Below are 22,963 nucleotides of genomic sequence, written 5' to 3'. Positions count from 1 at the left end.
GACACGCCGTAGCAAGTTCACAGCGTAGCCTTTTTTCTTCTACCAGAACCAATACCAAACCAATCAGGTGGTTGTTTGACAAAACGAAGCTTCGGACGTCATTGATCACGTGCTTATGATAAAGCGTTACAGGTATCGGCACACTGCTTCAAACTAAACTGCTTAGCGAATTTGACACATGCCTCAGAGCTCCGGTATCAAATGTAACATCACTAGTCCTTCCCCAAGTGAAAAAGTAAGGAAATACAGTGGGGCAAAAAAGTATTTAGTCAGCCACCAAGACTGTGGACAGGTGTCTTTTATACTGATAACAAGTTCAAACAGGTGCCATTAATACAGGTAACGAGTGGAGGACAGAGGAGCCGCTTAAAGAAGAAGTTGCTTGTTTGTAGGTGACCAAATACTTATTTTCCACCATAATTTGCAAATAAATTCATTAAAAATCCTACAATGTGATTTTCTGGATTTTTTTTCTCATTTTGTCTGTCATAGTTGAAGTGTACCTATGATGAAAATTACAGGCCTCTCTCATCTTTTTAAGTGGGAGAACTTGCACAATTGTTGGCTGACTAAATACTTTTTTGCCCCACTGTATGTTACCAATTAGATTAAACACAATAGAACAAGTCTTTAATAATGCCTTATTTTGATGGCCTAGTTTTAACCTAATACAGTGGCCTGAAATTCATAGTTTTCAGGCCTGCAAGTCACATAAAGATGGCTTGCAAAGTTACATAATTCCAGTTGGAATCTAGCCACAGTGGGGATATTCAACATTTAGAAATTATGTTCACCTGCATTCAGAATGAATTGAGAATGGGTTGGGAAATTACAAATTAAGACTATCTAAACCATTTAAACTGGAACAACCATTTCATAAGTCAAAGTAGAAGATTGGATTAGTTTAGAAAAACTATTATTTATATTTGAGTAGCATAATATTAATTAATCAATCAATGTACATGCAAAAACAAAGATATTGAATTTACCAATTCAAAAAAATCTACCTGCAATAGAGCATGCTGGGAAATATGTTAATGATGGACGTGGTTTTAATTTTATACTTGTTATTGTCATGTACTGTCATGTTGTGTCTTGTTTCTGTCCTTTCCCTTCACCCTGTCTCCCTCTGCTGGTCGTTGTTAGGTTACCTTTTCTCCCCCTCTTTCCCCCAGCTGTGCCTTGTCTCCTCCTAACTACCTCGTCACCCCTTTTCCCACCTGTTCCCTTTTTCCCTCTGATTAGCCCTCTATATCTCTCTCTGTTTCTGCTCCTGTCTTTGTCGGATTCTTGTTTGTGTTGTTCATGCCTGAACCAGACTATCGTCATGTTTGCTGCTACCTTGTCCTGTCCTGTCGGAACCTGCCGGTCCATCTGAGCCTACGTTTTGTTTTGTTATTAAAGAAGCTCTGTTTACGTTAATTCGCTTTTGGGTCCTCATTCACGCACCGTAACAGAAGAATCCGACCAAGAATGGACCCAGCGACTTCGGATCCTCTCCACTCAGCCGTCGAGATCCAGGGAGCGATGCTAGGCAGACACAAGCAGGAATTGTCTGCTGCTCGACATGCCGTTGAGACCCTGGCCACCCAAGTCTCCAACCTCACAGAACAGGTTCACCATCTCCGCCTCGATCCACCGGCCACTTCCAGGGCTTTCGAATCTCCGGAGCCCAGAATCAATAACCCGCCGTGTTACTCTGGGGAGCCCACTGAATGCCGCTCGTTCCTCACCCAGTGTGATATTGTGTTTTCTCTCCAGCCCAACACTTACTCCAGGAGCACTGCTCGTGTCGCCTACGTCATATCTCTCCTTACTGGACGGGCTCGTGAGTGGGGCACGGCAATCTGGGAGGCAAGGGCTGAGTGTACTAACCAGTATCAGGACTTTAAGGAGGAGATGATACGGGTTTTTGATCGATCTGTTTTTGGGGAGGAGGCTTCCAGGGCCCTGTCTTCCCTATGTCAGGGTAATCGATCCATAACAGACTACTCTATTGAGTTTCGCACTCTTGCTGCCTCCAGTGGCTGGAACGAGCCGGCTTTGCTCGCTCGTTTTCTGGAGGGTCTCCGCGCAGAGGTAAAGGATGAGATTCTCTCCCGGGAGGTTCCTTCCAGCGTGGATTCCTTGATTGAACTCGCTATTCGCATTGAGCGACGGGTTGATCTTCGTCACCGAGCTCGTGGAAAGGAGCTCGCGTTCTCCGTTGCCCCCCTCTCCGCATCACTACCATCTTCCTCTGCCGGCTCGGGTGCTGAGCCTATGCAGCTGGGAGGTATCCGCATCTCGACTAAGGAGAGGGAACGGAAAATCACCAACCGCCTCTGTCTCTATTGCGGTTCTGCTGGTCATTTTGTCACTTCATGTCCAGTAAAAGCCAGAGCTCATCAGTAAGCGGAGGGCTACTGGTGAGCGCTACTACTCCTGTCTCTCCTTCAAGATCCTGCACTACCTTGTCGGTCCATCTACGCTGGACCGGTTCGTCAGCTTCCTGCAGTGCCTTAATAGACTCTGGGGCGGAGGGCTGTTTTATGGACGAGACCTGGGCTCGGGAACATGACATTCCTCTCAGACAGTTAAGGGAGTCCACGGCCTTGTTCGCCCTGGATGGTAGTCCTCTCCCCAGGATTCAGCGTGAGACGCTACCTTTAACCCTCACTGTTTCTTGTAATCATAGCGAAACCATTTCTTTTTTAATTTTTCGTTCACCTTTTACACCTGTTGTTTTGGGCCATCCCTGGCTAGTTTGTCATAATCCTTCCATTAATTGGTCTAGTAATTCTATCCTCTCCTGGAACGTCTCTTGTCATGTGAAATGTTTAATGTCTGCTATCCCTCCTGTTTCCTCTGTCTCTTCTTCACAGGAGGAGCCTGGTGATTTGACAGGGGTGCCGGAGGAATATCACGATCTGCGCACGGTGTTCAGTCGGTCCAGGGCCACCTCTCTTCCTCCACACCGGTCGTATGATTGTAGTATTGATCTCCTTCCGGGAACCACTCCCCCCCGGGGTAGACTATACTCTCTGTCGGCTCCCGAACGTAAGGCTCTCGAAGATTATTTGTCTGTAGCTCTTGCCGCCGGTACCATAGTCCCCTCCTCCTCTCCCGCCGGAGCGGGGTTTTTTTTTGTTAAGAAGAAGGACGGGTCCCTGCGCCCCTGCATAGATTATCGAGGGCTGAATGACATAACAGTGAAGAATCGTTATCCGCTTCCTCTTATGTCTTCAGCCTTCGAGATCCTGCAGGGAGCCAGGTTTTTCACTAAGTTGGACCTTCGTAACGCTTACCATCTCGTGCGCATCAGGGAGGGGGACGAGTGGAAGACGGCGTTTAACACTCCGTTAGGGCACTTTGAATACCGGGTTCTTCCTTTCGGCCTCGCTAACGCTCCAGCTGTCTTTCAGGCATTAGTCAATGATGTCCTGAGAGACATGCTGAACATCTTTGTTTTCGTTTACCTTGACGATATCCTGATTTTTTCACCGTCACTCCAGATTCATGTTCAGCACGTTCGACGTGTCCTCCAGCGCCTTTTAGAGAATTGTCTTTTTGTGAAGGCTGAGAAGTGCTCTTTTCATGCCTCCTCCGTCACATTTCTCGGTTCTGTTATTTCCGCTGAAGGCATTAAGATGGATCCCGCTAAGGTCCAAGCTGTCATTGATTGGCCCGTCCCTAAGTCACGCGTCGAGTTGCAGCGCTTTCTCGGCTTCGCGAACTTCTATCGTCGTTTCATCCGTAATTTCGGTCAGGTGGCAGCCCCTCTCACAGCCCTTACTTCTGTCAAGACGTGCTTTAAGTGGTCCGTTTCCGCCCAGGGAGCTTTTGATCTCCTCAAGAATCGTTTTACATCCGCACCTATCCTTGTTACACCTGACGTCTCTAGACAGTTCATTGTCGAGGTTGACGCGTCAGAGGTGGGCGTGGGAGCCATTCTTTCTCAGCGCTCCTTCTCTGACGACAAGGTCCACCCTTGCGCGTATTTTTCTCATCGCCTGTCGCCGTCGGAACGTAACTATGATGTGGGAAACCGCGAACTGCTCGCCATCCGCTTAGCCCTAGGCGAATGGCGACAGTGGTTGGAGGGGGCGACCGTTCCTTTTGTCGTTTGGACTGACCATAGGAACCTTGAGTACATCCGTTCTGCCAAACGACTTAATGCGCGTCAGGCGCGCTGGGCGCTGTTTTTCGCTCGTTTCGAGTTTGTGATTTCTTATCGTCCGGGCTCTAAGAACACCAAGCCTGATGCTTTATCTCGTCTCTTCAGTTCTTCAGTAGCCTCCACTGACCCCGAGGGGATTCTCCCTGAGGGGCGTGTTGTCGGGTTGACTGTCTGGGGAATTGAGAGGCAGGTAAAGCAAGCACTCACTCAAACTCCGTCGCCGCGCGCTTGTCCCAGGAACCTTCTTTTCGTTCCCGTTCCTACTCGTCTGGCCGTTCTTCAGTGGGCTCACTCTGCCAAGTTAGCCGGCCACCCTGGCGTTCGGGGTACGCTTGCTTCCATTCGCCAGCGCTTTTGGTGGCCCACCCGGGAGCATGACACGCGTCGCTTCGTGGCTGCTTGTTCGGTCTGCGCGCAGACTAAGTCCGGTAACTCTCCTCCTGCCGGCCGTCTCAGGCCGCTTCCCATTCCCTCTCGACCGTGGTCTCACATCGCCTTAGATTTTGTCACCGGACTGCCTTCGTCAGCGGGGAAGACTGTTATTCTTACGGTTGTCGACAGGTTCTCTAAGGCGGCTCATTTTATTCCCCTTGCTAAGCTTCCTTCTGCTAAAGAGACGGCACAAATCATCATCGAGAATGTTTTCAGAATTCATGGCCTTCCGTCAGACGTCGTTTCGGACAGAGGTCCGCAATTCACGTCTCAATTTTGGAGGGAGTTTTGCCGTTTGATTGGGGCTTCCGTCAGTCTCTCTTCCGGCTTTCACCCCCAGTCTAACGGTCAAGCAGAACGGGCCAATCAGACTATTGGTCGCATCTTACGCAGTCTTTCTTTTCGCAACCCTGCGTCTTGGTCAGAACAGCTCCCCTGGGCAGAATACGCCCACAACTCGCTTCCTTCGTCTGCGACCGGGCTATCTCCTTTTCAGAGTAGCCTCGGGTACCAGCCTCCGCTGTTCTCATCTCAGTTCGCCGAGTCCAGCGTCCCCTCCGCTCAGGCTTTTGTCCAACGTTGCGAGCGCACCTGGAAGAGGGTCAGGTCTGCACTTTGCCGTTATAGGGCGCAGACTGTGAGGGCTGCTAATAAGCGTAGAACTAAGAGTCCTAGATATTGTCGCGGTCAGAGAGTTTGGCTCTCCACTCAGAACCTTCCCCTTAAGACCACTTCTCGCAAGTTGACCCCGCGGTTCATTGGTCCGTTCCGTATTTCTCGGATCATTAATCCTGTCACAGTTCGACTTCTTCTTCCGCGATATCTTCGTCGCGTCCACCCGGTCTTCCATGTCTCCTGTGTCAAGCCCGTTCTTCGCGCCCCCGCTCGTCTTCCCCCCCCCCCCCCCCCATCCTTGTCGAGGGCGCACCCATCTACAGGGTCCGTAGGATTTTGGACATGCGTCCTCGGGGCCGTGGTCATCAGTACCTAGTAGATTGGGAGGGGTACGGTCCTGAGGAGAGGAGTTGGGTTCCCTCTCGGGACGTGCTGGACCGTGCGCTGATCGATGATTTCCTCCGTTGCCGCCAGGTTTCCTCCTCGAGTGCGCCAGGAGGCGCTCGGTGAGTGGGGGGGTACTGTCATGTACTGTCATGTTGTGTCTTGTTTCTGTCCTTTCCCTTCACCCTGTCTCCCTCTGCTGGTCGTTGTTAGGTTACCTTTTCTCCCCCTCTTTCCCCCAGCTGTGCCTTGTCTCCTCCTAACTACCTCGTCACCCCTTTTCCCACCTGTTCCCTTTTTCCCTCTGATTAGCCCTCTATATCTCTCTCTGTTTCTGCTCCTGTCTTTGTCGGATTCTTGTTTGTGTTGTTCATGCCTGAACCAGACTATCGTCATGTTTGCTGCTACCTTGTCCTGTCCTGTCGGAACCTGCCGGTCCATCTGAGCCTACGTTTTGTTTTGTTATTAAAGAAGCTCTGTTTACGTTAATTCGCTTTTGGGTCCTCATTCACGCACCGTAACAGTTATAAACACCAACACTGGGGATATTGTACACCAATGAGTGTTAATTTAAAACGTACATAGTTAATTTAACACCTGAATCAAAACTAGAAATGAATAATTAACACCAGGTAACACTGGCCAATTTTCTCTGTAGTGAATCACAGAAGTGCTTGTGAATGCTAGAGATTCAAATGAGTTTTTGTGTTATGTGAACAGGCATGTCACTGAGACAGCAGTATAGTATGTTGGTTCAAGTATTTGGGGGCATGCTACTATTAGCCTTCTGAACATGGGTGATCAGGTTAGCAGTGAAATTGTCAAACACCTTCCCCTACTGACTTCTAACGTGTGTCCTTTACACTGGGATGTTAAAATTTGGTTTATTAATTGAATACTAAATCTGATCGTTCTTCCTTCTTTCTGTCCTCAGGTGGGCGGGACCATGTACAACACGGGTCGCCACGTCTCACTGCGAATGGACAAGGAGCACCTTGTGAATATCTCTGGTGGACCAATGACGTACAGCCATCGCCTGGAGGAGATCCGGCTGCACTTCGGCAGCGAGGACGGACAGGGCTCTGAACACCTTCTCAACGGACAGGCCTTCTCAGGAGAGGTACAAGGGCAAGGGACTAGGTGCTGAGTTTGGTCTAGCGGTAATGCTCCTGACTCTGGGTCATATACACCCCGTTGGCGGCAAGGGTTTAAGCCCTGGCTCGGCCAACTGCCTATGCCCTTAAAGTAACTGTCCAGTGAAAATCTCACACCATTCCAACACAGAAAAGCTTATTTTTAACATACTGAATTAACATTTTTTTTGGAAGGAAAACTATTTCCCTCATATTGTAATTAATTATTGTATTATTTTAATTATTATTTTATAAAAATCTGGAAAAACACTGGACATTTACTTTAAATTCTTTCTGTTCCCCTCTCTCTATCGATCTCCAAATCTGTGTCTCCATGTGTCCTATCATAAAAACAATACAAATACGTACGGGGATCGGATCTCCGATCTCCCTTAAAAAATAAAGAACCAGTATCAGTAGAATTCGAAAAACATTATTGTCATCCAGCATCTTCGGTAGGATTTAGACGAGATCCAGCAGAAAAAAAGCTATCTTAATTAGCGGGGTGTTGTGAAGAGGCTTCCAATCAGCTCCTGTATACTTGATCATTTTACTAAGTTCTGAGTCACACACACCAGCCATAATAACAATAACCAATTTGTGGGCTAACAGAATAATTGTAGGTATGACAGGCAAATTCATTCTAATTAATTATTATCATTTATTCTCCCACGGAGGCTGGCGAGACGATATTCAAATCCTAATAAAAACAAGTGTTTAGCATACGCTGGGGCTCGGAGGGATGTGACCCGTGTAGGGGGAGGTGGGCCTCGCGCTCTGCTCACTGTTTACCGTGTTGGTGTTGCCTCGTCGCAGCGCCAGCGTTATCACACCTCCAACGGGTTTGTTTTGATTTCATCTGTTGCTACAGAACAGAAGAAAAGGAAGTGAGCAGTAGTTACTGGCTGCTCTTTGTTTGGTCAGCGTTGTGTTGAGATTTCTGGAGTGCAGGCAAGAGAGAGGGCTCTGGAGAAATCTGGAGAGGAGCGTTGGATAGCTGGGCGTTGTGATCTGAAAAAGCTATGTTCTCTTACTGAAGTGATGTATCTACACATGCAGCATGGGGAGGAAATGTAGGTTTACATAGTCAGTGTGGTAAAGAAAGGAAATGGTGTGTGGTTTAACTGTAACTGGCTTCAGTGTTATCCTGTCAATTGAAACTATTCTTAACATACTGTAGGATTGAGTTAGTGTACATGTGTAACATTCTCCAAATTAAACCTCAAAGCCAGAGAGAGAGAGAGATAGAAGAGGAGGGAGGAGAGGAGAGGAAAGGTAGGTTGCACACAGACTCCCAAATCTTGCTCTTTCTGACATGTGTTCCTCGCTTGCTTAAATAATTGCCATCCAAAAAGACACCTGTTACACCACCACCCACCACATACCCCCATTTCCCACCCGCCCATCCCTTCTGGAACCAAAGCCATGACTTAAAGCTCCAGCAGCAGGCTTCAAAAAAGAAATGGAGAAAATGTTATTTCGCCTACAAATGAGCAGTGGCTGTGCATGCGTCCTTGAAATGAGAACAAAGAGGGAAAATAATCAAGCTTGAAAAGCAAAACATCCATCTGAAATACCAGCCCGTGGGAGAGAGGTGGGAAAGGGGGATACATGGTGAGCTTCATTGTATTTAAAGGCATTAACACTCCAAAGTTATGGTTTTACAACTCCATCTGTATTATATAACCCATCCACCTTTCTTTCTCACATTTGTTCCGGCTTGCAGAAAATGGTGTACGTTTGACTGGTGTTGATTGTTATGGGTCTATCATTCTCAGCTACTATCTGTAAAAAGCACCCCTACATCTCTGGGCTAGGCTAATATTATGCATAGTATATGCTGTAGGGCTGGGAATTGCAAGGGACCTCACAACACGATATTATCACGATACTTAGGTGCCAATATGATATGTATTGGCCAATGTGCAATCACTGGAGAATAAACTGGATGATCTCTGTTTGAGACTATCCTACCAACGGGACATTAAAGTATGTAATATCTTATTTTTTACCGAGTCGTGGCTGAATGACTACACGGATAATATACATTTGGCTGGGTTTTCCATGCATCGACAGGACAGAACAGCTACGTCTGGTAGGATGAGTGGTGGGAGTGTGTGTCTATTTGTCAATAATAGCAGCTGCACAATGTCTAATATGAAGGAAGTCTCAAGGTATTGCTCGCCTGAGGTAGAGTACCTCATGATAAACTGTAGACCTCACTATCTACCAAGAGCTTTTTCATCTATATTTTTCATAACCATCTATTTACCACCAAAACCCGATGCTGGCACTAAGACCGCACTCAACGAGCTGTATAAGGCCATAAGCAAACAAGAAAATGCTCATCCAGAAGCGGTGCCCCTAGTTGCCGAGGACTTTAATGCAGGCAAATTTAAATCCGTTTTACCTAATTTCTACCAGCATGTAACATGTGCAACCAGAGAGAAAATACTCTAGACCACCTTTACTCCACGCACAGAGACGCATACAAAGCTCTCCCTCACCCTCCATTTGGCATAATTCTATCCTCTTGATTCCGGATTACAAGCAAGAACTAAAGCAGGCAGTACCAGTGACTCGCTCAATACGGAAATGGTCAGATGATGCAGATGCTACGCTAAAGGACTGGTTTTATAGCACAGACTGGAATATATTCCGGGATTCATCCAATGGCATTGAGGAGTATACCACCTCAGTCACCGGCTTCATCAATAAGTGCATCGACAACGTCGTCCCCACAGTGACCGTATGTACATATCCCAACCAGAAGCCATGGATTACCAGCAACATCTGCCACAAGCTAAAGGCTAGAGCTTTTCAAGGAGCGGGACACTTCTTGAAAGCGGACGCTTCTAAGAAATCCCGAAATGCCCTCAGACAAACCATCAAACAGGCAAAGCGTCAATATAGAACTAAGATTGAATCCTACAACACCGGCTCTGACGCTCGTCAGATGTGGCAGGACTACAAAGTGAAACCCAGCCGCGAGCTTCCTTGAGACGCGAGCCTATCAGACGAGCTAAATGCCTTTTACGCAACACTGAAGCATGCATGATAGCACCAGCTGTTCGGGACAACTGTGTGATCACAGTTGAATCCTACAACACCGGCTCCATTGCCGATGTGAGCAAAACTTTTAAACAGGTCAACATTCACATTCAAGGCCACAGGGCTAGGCGTATTACCAGGACGTGTACTCAGAGCATGCGCGGACCAACTGGCAAGTGTCTCCCTGAATCTGTAATACCCACATGTTTCAAACAAACCACCATAGTCCCTGTGCCCAAGATAGTGAAGGTAACCTGCCTAAATGACTACCACCCCGTAGCACTTACGTCGGTAGTGTGGAGTGCTTTGAAAGGCTGGTCATGGCTCACATCATCACCATCATCCCGGAAACCCTAGACCCACTCCAATTCGCATAACGCCCCAACAGATCCACAGATGACGCAATCTCAATCTCACTCCACACTGCCCTTTCCCACCTGGACAAAAGGAACACCTATGCGAGAATGCTGTTCATTGACTACAGCTCAGCGTGCAACACCATAGTGCCCACAAAGCTCATCACTAGCTAAATACCCTGGTACTAAACACCTCCCTCTGAATCTGGATACTGGACTTCCTGACGGGCCGCCCCCAGGAGGTAAGGGTTGGAAGAAACTCACTGTTCACCCATGACTGTGTTGCCAAGCATGACTCTAACACCATCATTAAGTTTGCTGACACAACGGTGGTAGGCCTGATCACCGACAACGATGAGACAGCCTATAGGGAGGTGGTCAGAGACCTGGCAGTGTGGTGCCAGGACAGCAACCTCTCCCTCAACGTGAGCAAGACAAAAGAGCTGATCATGGACTACAGGAAAAGGATGGCCGAACATGGCCCCATTCACATTGACGGGGCTGTAGTGGAGTTGGTCGAGAGTGTCCACATCACCAATAAACTATCATGGTCCAAACACACCAAGACAGTCGTGAAGAGGGCATGACACCTTTTCCCCCACAGGAGAATGAAAAGATTTGGCATGGGTCCCCAGATCCTCAAAAGGTCTACAGCTGCACCATCGAGAGTATCCTGACCGGTTGCATCACCGCCTGGTATGGCAACTGCTCGACATCTGACCGTAAGGTGCTAGAGAGGGTAGTGCATACGTCCTAGTACATCAATGGGGCCAAGCTTCCTGCCATCCCGGACCTAAATAATAGGCGGTGTCAAAGGAAGGCTAGGTCCAAAAGGCTCCTCAACAGCTTCTATCCCCAAGCCATAAGACTGCTGAATAATTAATCAAATGTTCATCCAGACTATTTCAATTGAACAATTAATCAAATGTTCATCCAGACTATTTCAATTGACCACCTCCCCCTTGTTTTCATACTGCTGCTACTCGCTGTTTATTATATATGCATAGTCACTTTACCCCTACCTACATGTACAAATAGCCTCGACTAACCTGTACCCCTGTATATAGCCCTGTTATTGTTATTTTTGTGTTACTTTTTAGTTTTTACTTTTGTATATTTAGTAAGTGTTTTCTTCACTCTATTTCTTGAACTGAATTGTTGGTTAAGGGCTCGTAAGTCAGCTTTTCACGGTAAGGTTTGCGCCTGTTGTATTCGGCGCATGTGACAAGTAAAATGTGATTTGATTTATTGCGACTCTCACAATTTTATAGATACAGCGATTTTTTTGCGATTTGATGTTCCAAACATATTTTGCACTATATGTCTGCTGAAGAGAGACAAGACAGTTGGCTCACTTTTTAAAAAGAAGATATCGGTACCCTTTTTTTAAATTACATGTTTTATCATTACTTGGAGTCAAAGTATCAATACAATATTGCGATATGTAACTGTATTTAACTTGTTTGCTTATGGCCTTATACAATGAGTGTGGTCTTAGTGCCAGCATCGATTTGTGATGGGAAATAGGCGGCTACGAATAATATAGATGAGAACTCTCTTGGTAGATAGTGTGGTACACAGCTTATTGAGGTATTCTACCTCAGGCGAGCAATACCTTCTTTAATATTAGACATTGCGCACCAGCAGTTATTGAAAAATAGACACACACACCCTTCCCTCATCTTACCAGACGTAGCTGCTCTGTCCTGCCGATACACGGAGAAGCCAGCCAGCTCTATATTATACGTGTCGTCGTTCAGCCTAGTCTTGGTGAAACATAAGATGTTACAGTTTTTAATGTCCTGTTGGTTGGATTGTCTTAATCGTAGATCGTCCAGTTTATTTTCCAATGATTGCATGTTGGCCAATAATACAGAGTGGTGGTTTATCTAGCCGTTGGCAAATTCTTTCAAGGCACCCCGCCCTCCTCCCCATTTTTCTCTGTCTTTTCTTCACGTTGATGACGGGGATTTGGGCCTTGTCTCAACAAAGCAGTTTATCCGTTGCATCTGACTTTTTAAAGAAAAAATCTTTGTCCGGTTCGAGGTGAGTAATCTCTGTTCTGATGCCCAGGAGCTCATTTTGGTCATAAGAGACAGTAGCAGCAACATTATGTACAAAACGAGTTACAAACAATGCAAAAAAATCTAGCAAAATAGTTGTTGTTTAGGAGCCCGTAAAACGGCAGCCATCCACTCCGGTGCCATTATATAAGCCAAGTCTAGGACCAAAAGGCTCATCAACAGCTTCTACCGCCAAGCCATAAGACTGTTGAACAATTCATCAAATGGCTACCCGGACTATTTACATTGACCCTGTCCCCCCTTTGTTTTTACACTGCTGCTACTCGCTGTTTATTATCTATGCATAGTCACTTTACAAATTACCTCGACTAACCTGTACGAGTCAATATGTATATAGCCTTGTTATTGTTAAGTAAATATCTTGTGATTTTATTAAATGTTTTACTTTAGTTTATTAAGTAAATATTTTCTAAACTCTATTTCTTGAGCTGCATTGTTGGTTAAGGACTTGTAAGTAAGCATTTCACAGTAAGGTCTACACATGTTGTATTCGGCACATGTGAGAAATACAATTGTATTTTATACAAATGTTCCCCCATCACTAATGTGCTGTGCTGGTCTGCTTTGTTCCCCTACCTAGAGCGCCTTCACAGTCAATCTGAAAATTAAACACCTTGGACTTAATACGTGCTAAGATATTCCATATATTATTCTAAGACAAATCTGATTTATTGCATTTCGCTGTAAGTCCTCACCCTTTGGTTTCCACCTCACATGCAAGGTGTTGGTTTGGAGACCTATAATCTGTAAGGTGATGTGAATCAGCCTGACACTAAGTATGGACAGTGTATAACTAGCGGATAGGCTAAAGCAGTATGTGGGTGGATCAATTTTCATGTAATCTGAGTGAAAAAGTAAACATTTTTAAGAAAATGAGCAAGCTAAATTTTGGGCATTCTTAACACTCAGAACTCAATTTTGAGTCAATTTTGGTCGCAATTTAGGGGACATAATGAGAACGTTTAGGATAAAAAAAATCCGCTTTTGGTGTTGATTTGAGTGCTGTTCTTTAAATACTTTCTCTTCTTTTGCTAATTATCGTTGATCACAGAATAACACATTTGCTGCTGCAGTGCAGCTCACTGGTCTAGAACTCAAGTACATTTCCTCATTAAAACCACATTAAGTATTTTGAATAACACAGAAAGCAAAACTTGTATACGTGGATAAAAACTAAATCTGGAAAATGTGAATTAAAAATGTTTTTAAATGAAAGACGGAGCGCACTCCTTTCCGTCGTGTGCATTCTAACTGTTCCAGAGGTTGAGAATGGTCACTTGCTGTATCGACAGCGTCTCCTCCGCGCTAGGCTGAGAAGCCATTGCGCACACTACACCTTCCAACCCCCAAGAAAGTTACTCTGTCCTCTTCCACCCTAACTTTGAAAAAAAACTTTGGATACCGCTAAAAATAAATATTGCATTAACCCTCCACCATAGAAAATAACATGTAAATAAAAGAATCAAGAAAGTTAGTTAGGATAGAGCTTTCCACACCAAACACTCAAACTCCAAAAAACTCCCAGCATGCACCGAGAGAGAGAGAGAGAGAGAGACAAAAAAACCCTCTCCTACAACCGTATATCCAAAACATCTTCCCCAGCAATACAGACAGCCCCCCCAACACACGATATCTCCTCAAACATCTCCACACATTTGATCATTTTATAGAACTCAAACTCAACCCTAAGGCGCGCAGAGACCATCCCATTAAACAGTAGTAAAGGGTCTGTTATCCCCCCACCTTTAACCCTGTTCCTCCTTGTTAGCCAAATAGCTAACTTTGCAAACAGAAAATTCAACAAAACACATTTTTCTTTCTCCTTACTCGAATACCTGTATCCCATTATAAACATCCCAACAGCAAAAACCACCCCCAACCTGTCACACAGACATTCCAACAGAGACATTAATGGCATTAACCTGGTGCACACAGAAAACACATGAATTACAGTTTCTTTCATTTGACAGAAAGGACACCCCTGCCCAATTCCCGGATCAACCCGTGCCAACCAGCTGTTAGTGGCCAGGGCTCCATGAAGAACCCTCCACTGGAGGTCCCCTGACCTCTTTGGTACTGGGGGTTTGTAGAGCACCCTCCATCTAAAACCCACCATACTCTCCGCCCCACATACCCCCTGCCACTGATGTGCCTTCACTCCTGTTAGGCTTGTAATGCTCCTAACCTTAACGCAGAGGTTGTAGAGGGCTTTACCTCCCACCCCCTCAAACTCCCCCAGGCTCGGAGTGTTAAAATCTAACAAGTCCTCCAGACCTCCTTGCCAGTCTCCAGTCTCTGCCGTCACCTGCAGTGGCGGGAACATTGGTGGCCCCTCTCCCTTTGGCCTCTCAAACACCCCCCTTACCGGCTCAGACAGTGCCTCCTGGACCTCCTCCAGGAATCTCTCCAGCAGCCTAAGAGACGTTATTCCTGTTTGTTGCGCCAAGACCTCCGGGGTTTTCCACCCCTCCTCTCCCAGCAGTCTCAGGTCACCTAGCCTTTTTAAACCCCCTGCCATCAGTTGCCTCTGCAGGGTGGCCGACTGAACCGATCTCAAAGGGATGGCTGGGTTGTGGAAGATAGGCTCCTCCCACACCCACTGCCCAGGCTCCACACCCCCTTCTCGTGTGGGCCTTAGCAGCTGCCAGGCCCTCAGCACCGCAGAGTAAAACTCTGAGAGACCTGCTGTACTCAGCCTCTCCAGCTTCATGAGGAACAGCTGCCGGTCCAACCCTAATCCGCCAGCTCTCCTCAGCAGCGCGCATGCTGGTTCCCTCCAGCCAACATCAGTGTGGTACAGCAGTCTCTGCACCGCCTTTAGTCGGAAAGCAGCCATCCTGCTCTCCAGTTCCACCAGGCCCTGTCCTCCTTCGTGGACGGTCATGTACAAAACTGCTGCCTTCAGCCAGTGATGTCCCGACCAAAAGAAGTCCACCAGCTTGCGTTGCAGGTCTGCAAGCAGACCGGCGGGGGGGTTGAGGACAGCCAGTTTATGCCACAAGGAAGATGCCACCAGGTTGTTGATTATCAGCACCCTCCCTCTATATGACACTTGGGACAGGAGCCACCTCCACCTGGCCAGTCTTGACACCACTGCCTGTGACAGCCCCTCCCAGTTCTTGCTGACCCACCTCTCCGAGCCCAGGTACACCCCCAACACTTTAAGCCCTTCACAACCCCACTGCAAACCCCCTGGAAGCAGAGGAGGAGCCCTATCCCCCCATACCCCACATAACAGAGCTTTACTCTTTCCCCAGTTTACCTTAGCTGATGAAGCTCCCTCGTACACCTTCAGACTGGTCTCTAGTTCCTGCATATCTTGCCCATCCCTGACCATCACAGAAACATCATCTGCATATGCTGAGACTGCTATTCCTGTCACCACATCCATGCCTGTCCAGCACACTCCCCGCAGTCTCCTGCGTAGCAGTCCTAAAAAAGGCTCAATGGCTAGTGTGTACAGCTGCCCAGATAGAGGGCATCCTTGTCTAATGCCCCGTCTCACCCAGACTGGCCTACTGAGCCCCCCTCCCACCTTAACCATACATGACGCCCCAGCATACAACAGCTTCACACAGGTCACAAAACTCTTCCCAAACCCAAACACAGACATCACATTAAACAGATACTCATGATCCACTCTATCAAAAGCCTTCTCTTGATCTAAAGAGACCAGTCCAAAGTTCACATTAGAACCTCTCGACAAGTCCAACATGTCCCTAATCAAGAACAAGTTGTCCGTGATTGAGCGTCCCGGTACACAATATGTCTGGTCCTTGTGTATTATAGAGTCCAGATGGGACTTCAGTCTGTTAGAGAGGACCTTGGCAAAATCTTGTAGTCCGCACAGAGTAATGCCACAGGCCTCCAGTTCTTAAGTTCACACAAGTCCCCTTTTTTAGGCAGGAGAGTCAGAGCCGCCCGACGGCAGCTCATCGGCAACTCTCCTACCCCGACGCATTCACGCAACACGCAAAATAAATCCTGTCCAATTGTTCCCCAGAATTTTTTGTAAAATTCCACTGGAAGTCCATCGACCCCGGGTGCACGACCGGGGGACATCTGGGTTACTGCCTCTGCCAGTTCATGTGACAACAGAGGAATGTCCATTTCATCCCTCTGTGCCCGAGAGAGCTTAGGGAGTCCTGCGAACAAGACCTGAGCACACATAGGATCACACATTTCTGCCCTATACAATTCAGTATAAAACTCCACAGTCCGCTCCCGCATCTCCCCCACCACAGAGGTCACCCGCCCATCAGACAGCCGTAGACAATGCATACCCTTGGCTTCACTGCTCTGTCTTTCCAAACCAAAGAAGAAGGAGCTGGGGGCATCCATCTCCTTGAGCATGGAGAACCTAGCTCTTACAAGTGCTCCCTTTGCTTTAACCTGGAAAAAACTGCCCAGGTCCCTACGTAATTCGGCTAAGTTAGCCTGGAGGCCTACATTGCCTTGCCCCACCATCTCTACCTCCATCTCACTAATACACCGCTCTAGTTCCCCCAATACTCTCCTAGCCTCTGAGGATGAGAGAGCAGTATACTGTTGACAGAAAAGCCGAATTTGCACTTTCCCCACATCCCACCATTGACTCAGAGACTCATACTCCTCTCTTCGCTGCCCCGATCTTTCCCAAAAAGTCTGGAAACCTGAGCAAAAAGTGGCATCTTGTAAGAGCTTTACATTGAACTTCCAATAAGATGCCTGCCGGGGCCCTGGTGAAATAGACAGCCGAGCCATGGTTATGTGGTGATCCGAAAACCCCACTGGGAGAATGGTAGCACCCAGCAGCCTATTGCTCTGATTCCTGGACATGTAAAAACGATCAAGTCGAGCTGCACTCACCCTAGCCCCAAAAACCTTCACCCACGTATACTGTCTTGTGTTTGGATGTTTAGTTCTCCAAACATCCACTAGGTCAAACTGATTAAAGATATCCCTTAACACTCCCACTGACACTGAATGAGGCTCTTCCCCATTTCTGTCTTTTGTAAAATCCATTGTACAGTTCCAGTCACCTCCGATCACCAGCGTCTCCTCAGGCGCTACTTGTGAGAGTTCCTGTCTAAGACTCCCAAATAGAACCCCTCTTTCTCTCCCTGTGTTAGGCGCACACACATTTATAAAGACAAAACACATGTTGTTAATTTCTGCTTTAACAACAAGCAACCTACCCCTACACACCTCCTTTGAGGAGCAAATTTTTACAGCCAGACCCGGTGCAAAAAGGACTGCCACCCCTGCACTAAGATTTGTCCCATGGCTCAACACACATGCCCCTTTCCACCAGAGCCCCCAATCAACTTCATTCACCACATCACTATGCGTCTCCTGCAGAAACAACACCTGTACTCTTTTTTTTGTTTTACATATTCACCCAACACACTCCTCTTTCCCGCATCTCTGGCGCCATTTATATTGAGCGAGCCTACCCGAAGAGTCTCCATAAGAAGTGGGAGAAAAGCCAGCAGAGAAATAGACCAATAGCAAAGTTCAAAAAGCCCCAGTGTCAGTAAGGAATTAAACATCTAAACAGTGTCTGAAGGTAAACCTTTACGCACTGTTGTGACCCACTTCCTCAACCTAAACCGTTTCCTGGGTGAGAGGACACCATGCCCCTCATTTCTCATAGCATGTTGTACTGATCTTACAAACTTTCTAGGATCAGGAAAAAAAGCCTCAAGATTAACTTTTTTCCCCTTAGTCTCATTCAGGAACCTTGTCAGTTCTCTCAATTTGTACTTAGACCCCTCGGGTTGACTGGCTGTCAGCTCCGGGCCAATTGAAGAGGAGTCTGAAAAAAATAACTCCTCATCCTCTTCCTCAGACTCACTTTCCTCCTCTTCTCTATCTCCCACCCTGACCACCTGCCCTTTCTCTCTGGTTAGGGCCTCACCCACAGCAACAGGCAACATTTCCATGGTGCCTTTGTCCACACCCTTTTTCTTTTTCCTCTTGACACCCTCCTCCTCCCCCCTAATCTCTTACACTTCCCCACTATACTCTCCTCATCCACTAGAATTACCTGACTAGACGCAGTATCATCTGCACCACCCTCCATAGCATGTCTAGGGCCAGCCTCAGCTACACCACCCTCCATAGCATGACTAGGGCCAGCCTCTGCTTCTCCACCATCTCTAGCCTGACTAGACCCAGCCTCCACTACCCTACCATCTCTAGCCTGACTAGGCCCAGCCTCATCTACACCACCATCTCTAGACTGACAAGGCCCAGCCTCTGCTATCTGCATCTCCTTACCCCCTGCATTTTGACCTCGATTTCCCCCACCTGCCGTTGTACCCTCACCTTGTCTATGGCCTTTATGTGGGCACGCAAAACTCTTGTGCCCCAAATCCCCACATTCAAAACACTGTAGACTATCTGTGCTGGCAAAACCGGCATAGAGCCCCTCCCCATGCCTCACTTTAAAATGCACATTTAGCTGTTGCTCATTATTGTTCAGAAACATAAACACTTGCCTCCTGAACGAAACAACGTGCTTAACGGCATCTGCCTGAAAACCTGCTGACAGTACACGGAAACCGCTAGCAAACTTACCAAAACGACTCAGCTCTTTCCTAATTTGATCATCCGTAATAAACGGAGGCAAATTTGCCACTACAACTCTTGTTGAAGGGGTAGAGAGAGGTGAAATTGACACCAACACATCCCTTACAAATATTCCGCTAGCAATTAGCCTACCGACCAAATTAGCCCTTTTCATGAACACAACCACAGCTTTGTTCATTCTAGAAGCAGAATGTATAAACTCAGCTCCTACCTGTTCACCGACCGCGAGCAGAACCTCCTCCACCATAGAAAATAACATGTAAATAAAAGAATCAAGAAAGTTAGTTAGGATAGAGCTTTCCACACCAAACACTCAAACTCCAAAAAACTCCCAGCATGCACAGAGAGAGAGAGAGAGAGAGAGAGAGAGAGAGAGAGAGAGAGAGAGAGAGAGAGAGAGAGAGAGAGAGAGAGAGAGAGAGAGAGAGAGAGAGAGAGAGAGAGAGAGAGAGAGAGAGAGAGAGAGAGAGAGAGAGAGAGAGAGAGAGAGAGAGAGAGAGAGAGAGAGAGAGAGAGAGAGAGAGAGAGAGAGAGAGAGAGAGAGAGAGAGAGAGAGAGAAGCTGTCCTGTCCTCACCGGCTCTGTGGTAGTGATCAGAGGCTGATTGCCCTGTACTGTGCTGTGCCACACTGAGCTTGTCTGTGTGTTAGCTTTATGAGACTACAACGAGGGAGGACAATCAGTTCCATCCCAGCGCCTTTCACTCTCTCTGTTAGCACTGTCCACCTCTCTTCCGCTATCGACTTGCTGTCTTCATATTTCCCCAAACCCGGGCCTAGTCCAGCCATCACGCCATAAAGAGCCTTCCAGAGCCCCACTCCAGAGCAACACTGTCTGGGCACGCAACCCTGACATCTCTTTCTCCATCGTTTTCTCTTGTCACTCTTTTGACATACATACACTCTTCTTTCTTCCTCTCTCTCTCTCTTGGTCTCTATCTCTTGTTCTCTTTCTTTCTCTCCATCCACTCTCTCTTTCTCTCTCCTCTCGGCCCTGAGAGAGTCTCTCTGGCTCTCATGATAACAGGCAGAACACCTGGGGTTAGAGTGGGAAACTAATGGCTGATGGCAGGAACTTCACCATTTGCTATTTCTTTGTGGTCATGCATGCCTGTTTGTGTGTGTAAGGTCATGGTTATTATTTTACTCTTTTACCCCATCCTTTGTCTGTTTCTCTCCCCTTTCACTCTTTTGTCATTACTACTTTCCCAGCCCTTCAGTCTGTCTGTGTGTTGCTCTTGGCAGTGTCTGTGATGTAACTCCTCTACAGCTCACCCAGGCCTTCACCTCTCGCAAACTAAACTTTCTACCAATCTCCTGCTGGGGGAGTTGTGGAGCCTGGCTGCCTTCTCTCTCTCTCTCTCTCTCTCTCTCTCTCTCTCTCTTTCTCTCTCTCTTTCTCTCTCTCTCTCTCTCTCTCTCTCTCTCTCTCTCTCATCAAATCAGCATGGCTCCTAATCACTTCCCATCACCTTGATTATTTTTATAGTTGAACTGTCGCTCTGCTGCTCCCCATTAGAGTTCTGCTTAATTACTATCCTCCGACAATTTGTTTATTTATATTGCTGCCTGCCACCATGCCAGGGAAGGGGGAAAGGGGAGGGAGAGGGGGAAAGATCTGGAAAAATGTCAACTTCTTAGTTATTTGTAATCAGATCAGGCTTGATTCCTTTGTAGTTGACATAATATAAATATTAAATTCAAATAAAGATAATATGATGTCCTCATATCCCAATCTGTATTCAAACATGTATCGGACTACCCCATAAGTAGCATACTCTTTATGGAAGTAAGACGGAAGGGGGCTGAAACATATGAGAAATGATTATATTAGAAAAGGGTATTGTTGTCATTATTGTTTAGCTTATCATTCAAACTGAATTCTTCTCGAGTCATAGACATATATGTGATGAAAGAAACAACCACTAAACTTTAATAGGCTATAAATGCCACACGACTGGAGACTCAGACAACAACCAAACACGGACTCAAGGTCCAACAACAATACCTCTAACTCAAGAAAGACTGAGGAGAGGTCAGGGAAAATGTATGGTGTAGAATCAACTTCTGAATACACTTTGTTTATCCGCAAGCACACAGCATTTTTCCCACTTAGTGCGAGATTCAAGAGAAGTAGAAAATATGTGAAATAACAAGTAGTGAGTGAGAACTTTCTCAGCAGTTCCTTTGGGTGTCAGAGACATTTGGTGAAAGACAGTGTGGGCTTCTCTTTGAATAGTTGTTATTGTATAGGTCAGTCGAGCTAGCTGTGCATAGACACAGCCCACATAAACACATCATTAAGAACTTGCAGAACCATAAAGGTGTGGGTAGAACTTTACTGACACCCTCCTCGACACGACTTCAAGAGGCTGACAAAAGCAGAAGATACGAACAGTGGAAGCCGACCAACCCTGGTCTCTGAAGAGTTTGTAGGTGTGAAGTGCGTTTTGTTTAAGACATAACTCATTCGTCTTTGCTCAGCACAACTTTATGGTGTGGAAAAAGCTACGTTAGTGCTGGGCTTGAACAGAAGCCTCGACACTGGAGCGCCTCAAGACCAGACCTGATGACCATTAATACAGTCTATATGTGTGAGGCCACTTGAGAGAGATGTTTTCCTGACATTTTCCTGACATTTTCCTGACATCCTGACTTGTTTTTTCCATCTCCAGGTTCAACTTATACACTACAACCACGAGCTGTATACAAACTACACAGAGGCAGCCAAGAGCCCCAACGGACTGGTCATAGTGTCTATATTTATGAAGGTGAGTATGACATCACAACTTTGACCTCACGATGGGCCTCAATGTATCAATTGTGAGAATCTTGAATTTGTATGTAAAGTCTTCTTCATATGAACGTGTGAAAAGACAAATAGAGACTATCATGCAGCAAAGATAATTATTTTCAAAGAAACAGTGTGATTTAACCGAGGACATCCATTCGAGTTGTGAATAGGCTCCTGTGGATTTACCTGCGGGCTAATTAACTTGGCAGAGTGTCACGTTGCATCAGTTCCAGATTCACAGTGTAATTATCCCTCAGTTATGGGCAAAAGATAGATCTAGTTACAAATACAAAATACCAAACAGACCAAACAGACCAATGTATCAAAATCAAATACAAGATCCTTTTGCAAAGTATTGTATCTAGATAAATGCAGCTATTTTAGGTATACATTTGCAAGTAGACTGTAACAAAACATTTTTTGCTATGACTTGCTATGACTGTCAGCTTAGCAGATAGAGTAGGGAACTATAGAACATTCTGGGTCGTGAGGGAATGAGGTCCAATCCTGTTGAAGGCACACTATTTTGACAATTGTTTTATGTGAAACCACACTTTCTGCAGCACTGTTGTTCAACCAATGTGTTTTATTTAGTATAGTATAAGCTTCTGTCTTAAGCATCCTGAATAATGTAATAGATTCCATTTTTGAAGAATAGTTCACTTGAAAGCAAAAAAGGGAAGAATGATGTAAGATGGAAACCTGGTAGTCCAACTGATTATAGGCTACTAAAGCCAACAACTTATCGCTGCCCCATGGTAGTTTTGATAAAAATAGGGGGGGAACGTCTATCTGATAACCACATGCTGCTATTTATTGCTGACCAGCACACGTCACTAATGTGCATTGTGAACCGATAATGAAGCTTTGAATAATGAACCGTTTTCTGCACTATTTGGTGAAAGCGTGTTTATTAGTTAAGTTGAACCAGTTGTCCTAGCTCTGGAACGGCTGGAGATCCGCGAGGAGAGAATTGAGAACTACTAACTTAATCAACCGTTCTCAGTTAACGTGATTTTTTTTCACGAAACACAGTCACTGGCCACAGAGATATACATCATGCATAACACAACAGATTAGATCAACTGGAATGGCAATCTCACTCACAGTTGCACAAAAAGATCTGTGACCAAACCACGTGCCAAAATATTTGAGTGAGCCACATGTGTAGTGGTAGAAGTTATGATTTGAGCAGTCACCAAATGTAATTACATTTTTCATGTACACACTCACACACACTCCCACCACTATAACAGACAGAGGGGTACGTAATCCGGAAATCAATCAACACTTCACCCTCTCATCCACTCCAGTTCTTCTCAGTCTGGCCCTCCCTGGTAATGACGCCAAACTCCAGCCATCTTGAAGTAGCTTGTCTAACTA

General features: G+C 46.3%; 1 protein-coding gene across 4 annotated transcripts in view; it reads left to right on the top strand.

Moving 5' to 3' along the window:
• The window catches only part of LOC110498737 (carbonic anhydrase-related protein 10), a 308,840-nt gene that overhangs the window by 269,043 nt on the left and 16,834 nt on the right, over positions 1-22,963 (top strand). For all 4 annotated transcript variants that reach the window (XM_036955731.1, XM_036955729.1, XM_036955730.1 and 1 more), the window contains 2 exons: positions 6,525-6,710; positions 21,462-21,557. In XM_036955731.1, the coding sequence (XP_036811626.1) occupies positions 6,525-6,710; positions 21,462-21,557 (282 nt within the window). The remainder of the gene's footprint in view (positions 1-6,524; positions 6,711-21,461; positions 21,558-22,963) is intronic.

This window comes from Oncorhynchus mykiss, chromosome 20 (assembly GCF_013265735.2).
Source record: "Oncorhynchus mykiss isolate Arlee chromosome 20, USDA_OmykA_1.1, whole genome shotgun sequence".
NCBI classification, from domain to species: domain Eukaryota; kingdom Metazoa; phylum Chordata; class Actinopteri; order Salmoniformes; family Salmonidae; genus Oncorhynchus; species Oncorhynchus mykiss.
Note: the sequence above shows the minus strand (reverse complement) of the source record. Positions and strands in the feature narration are given on the sequence as shown.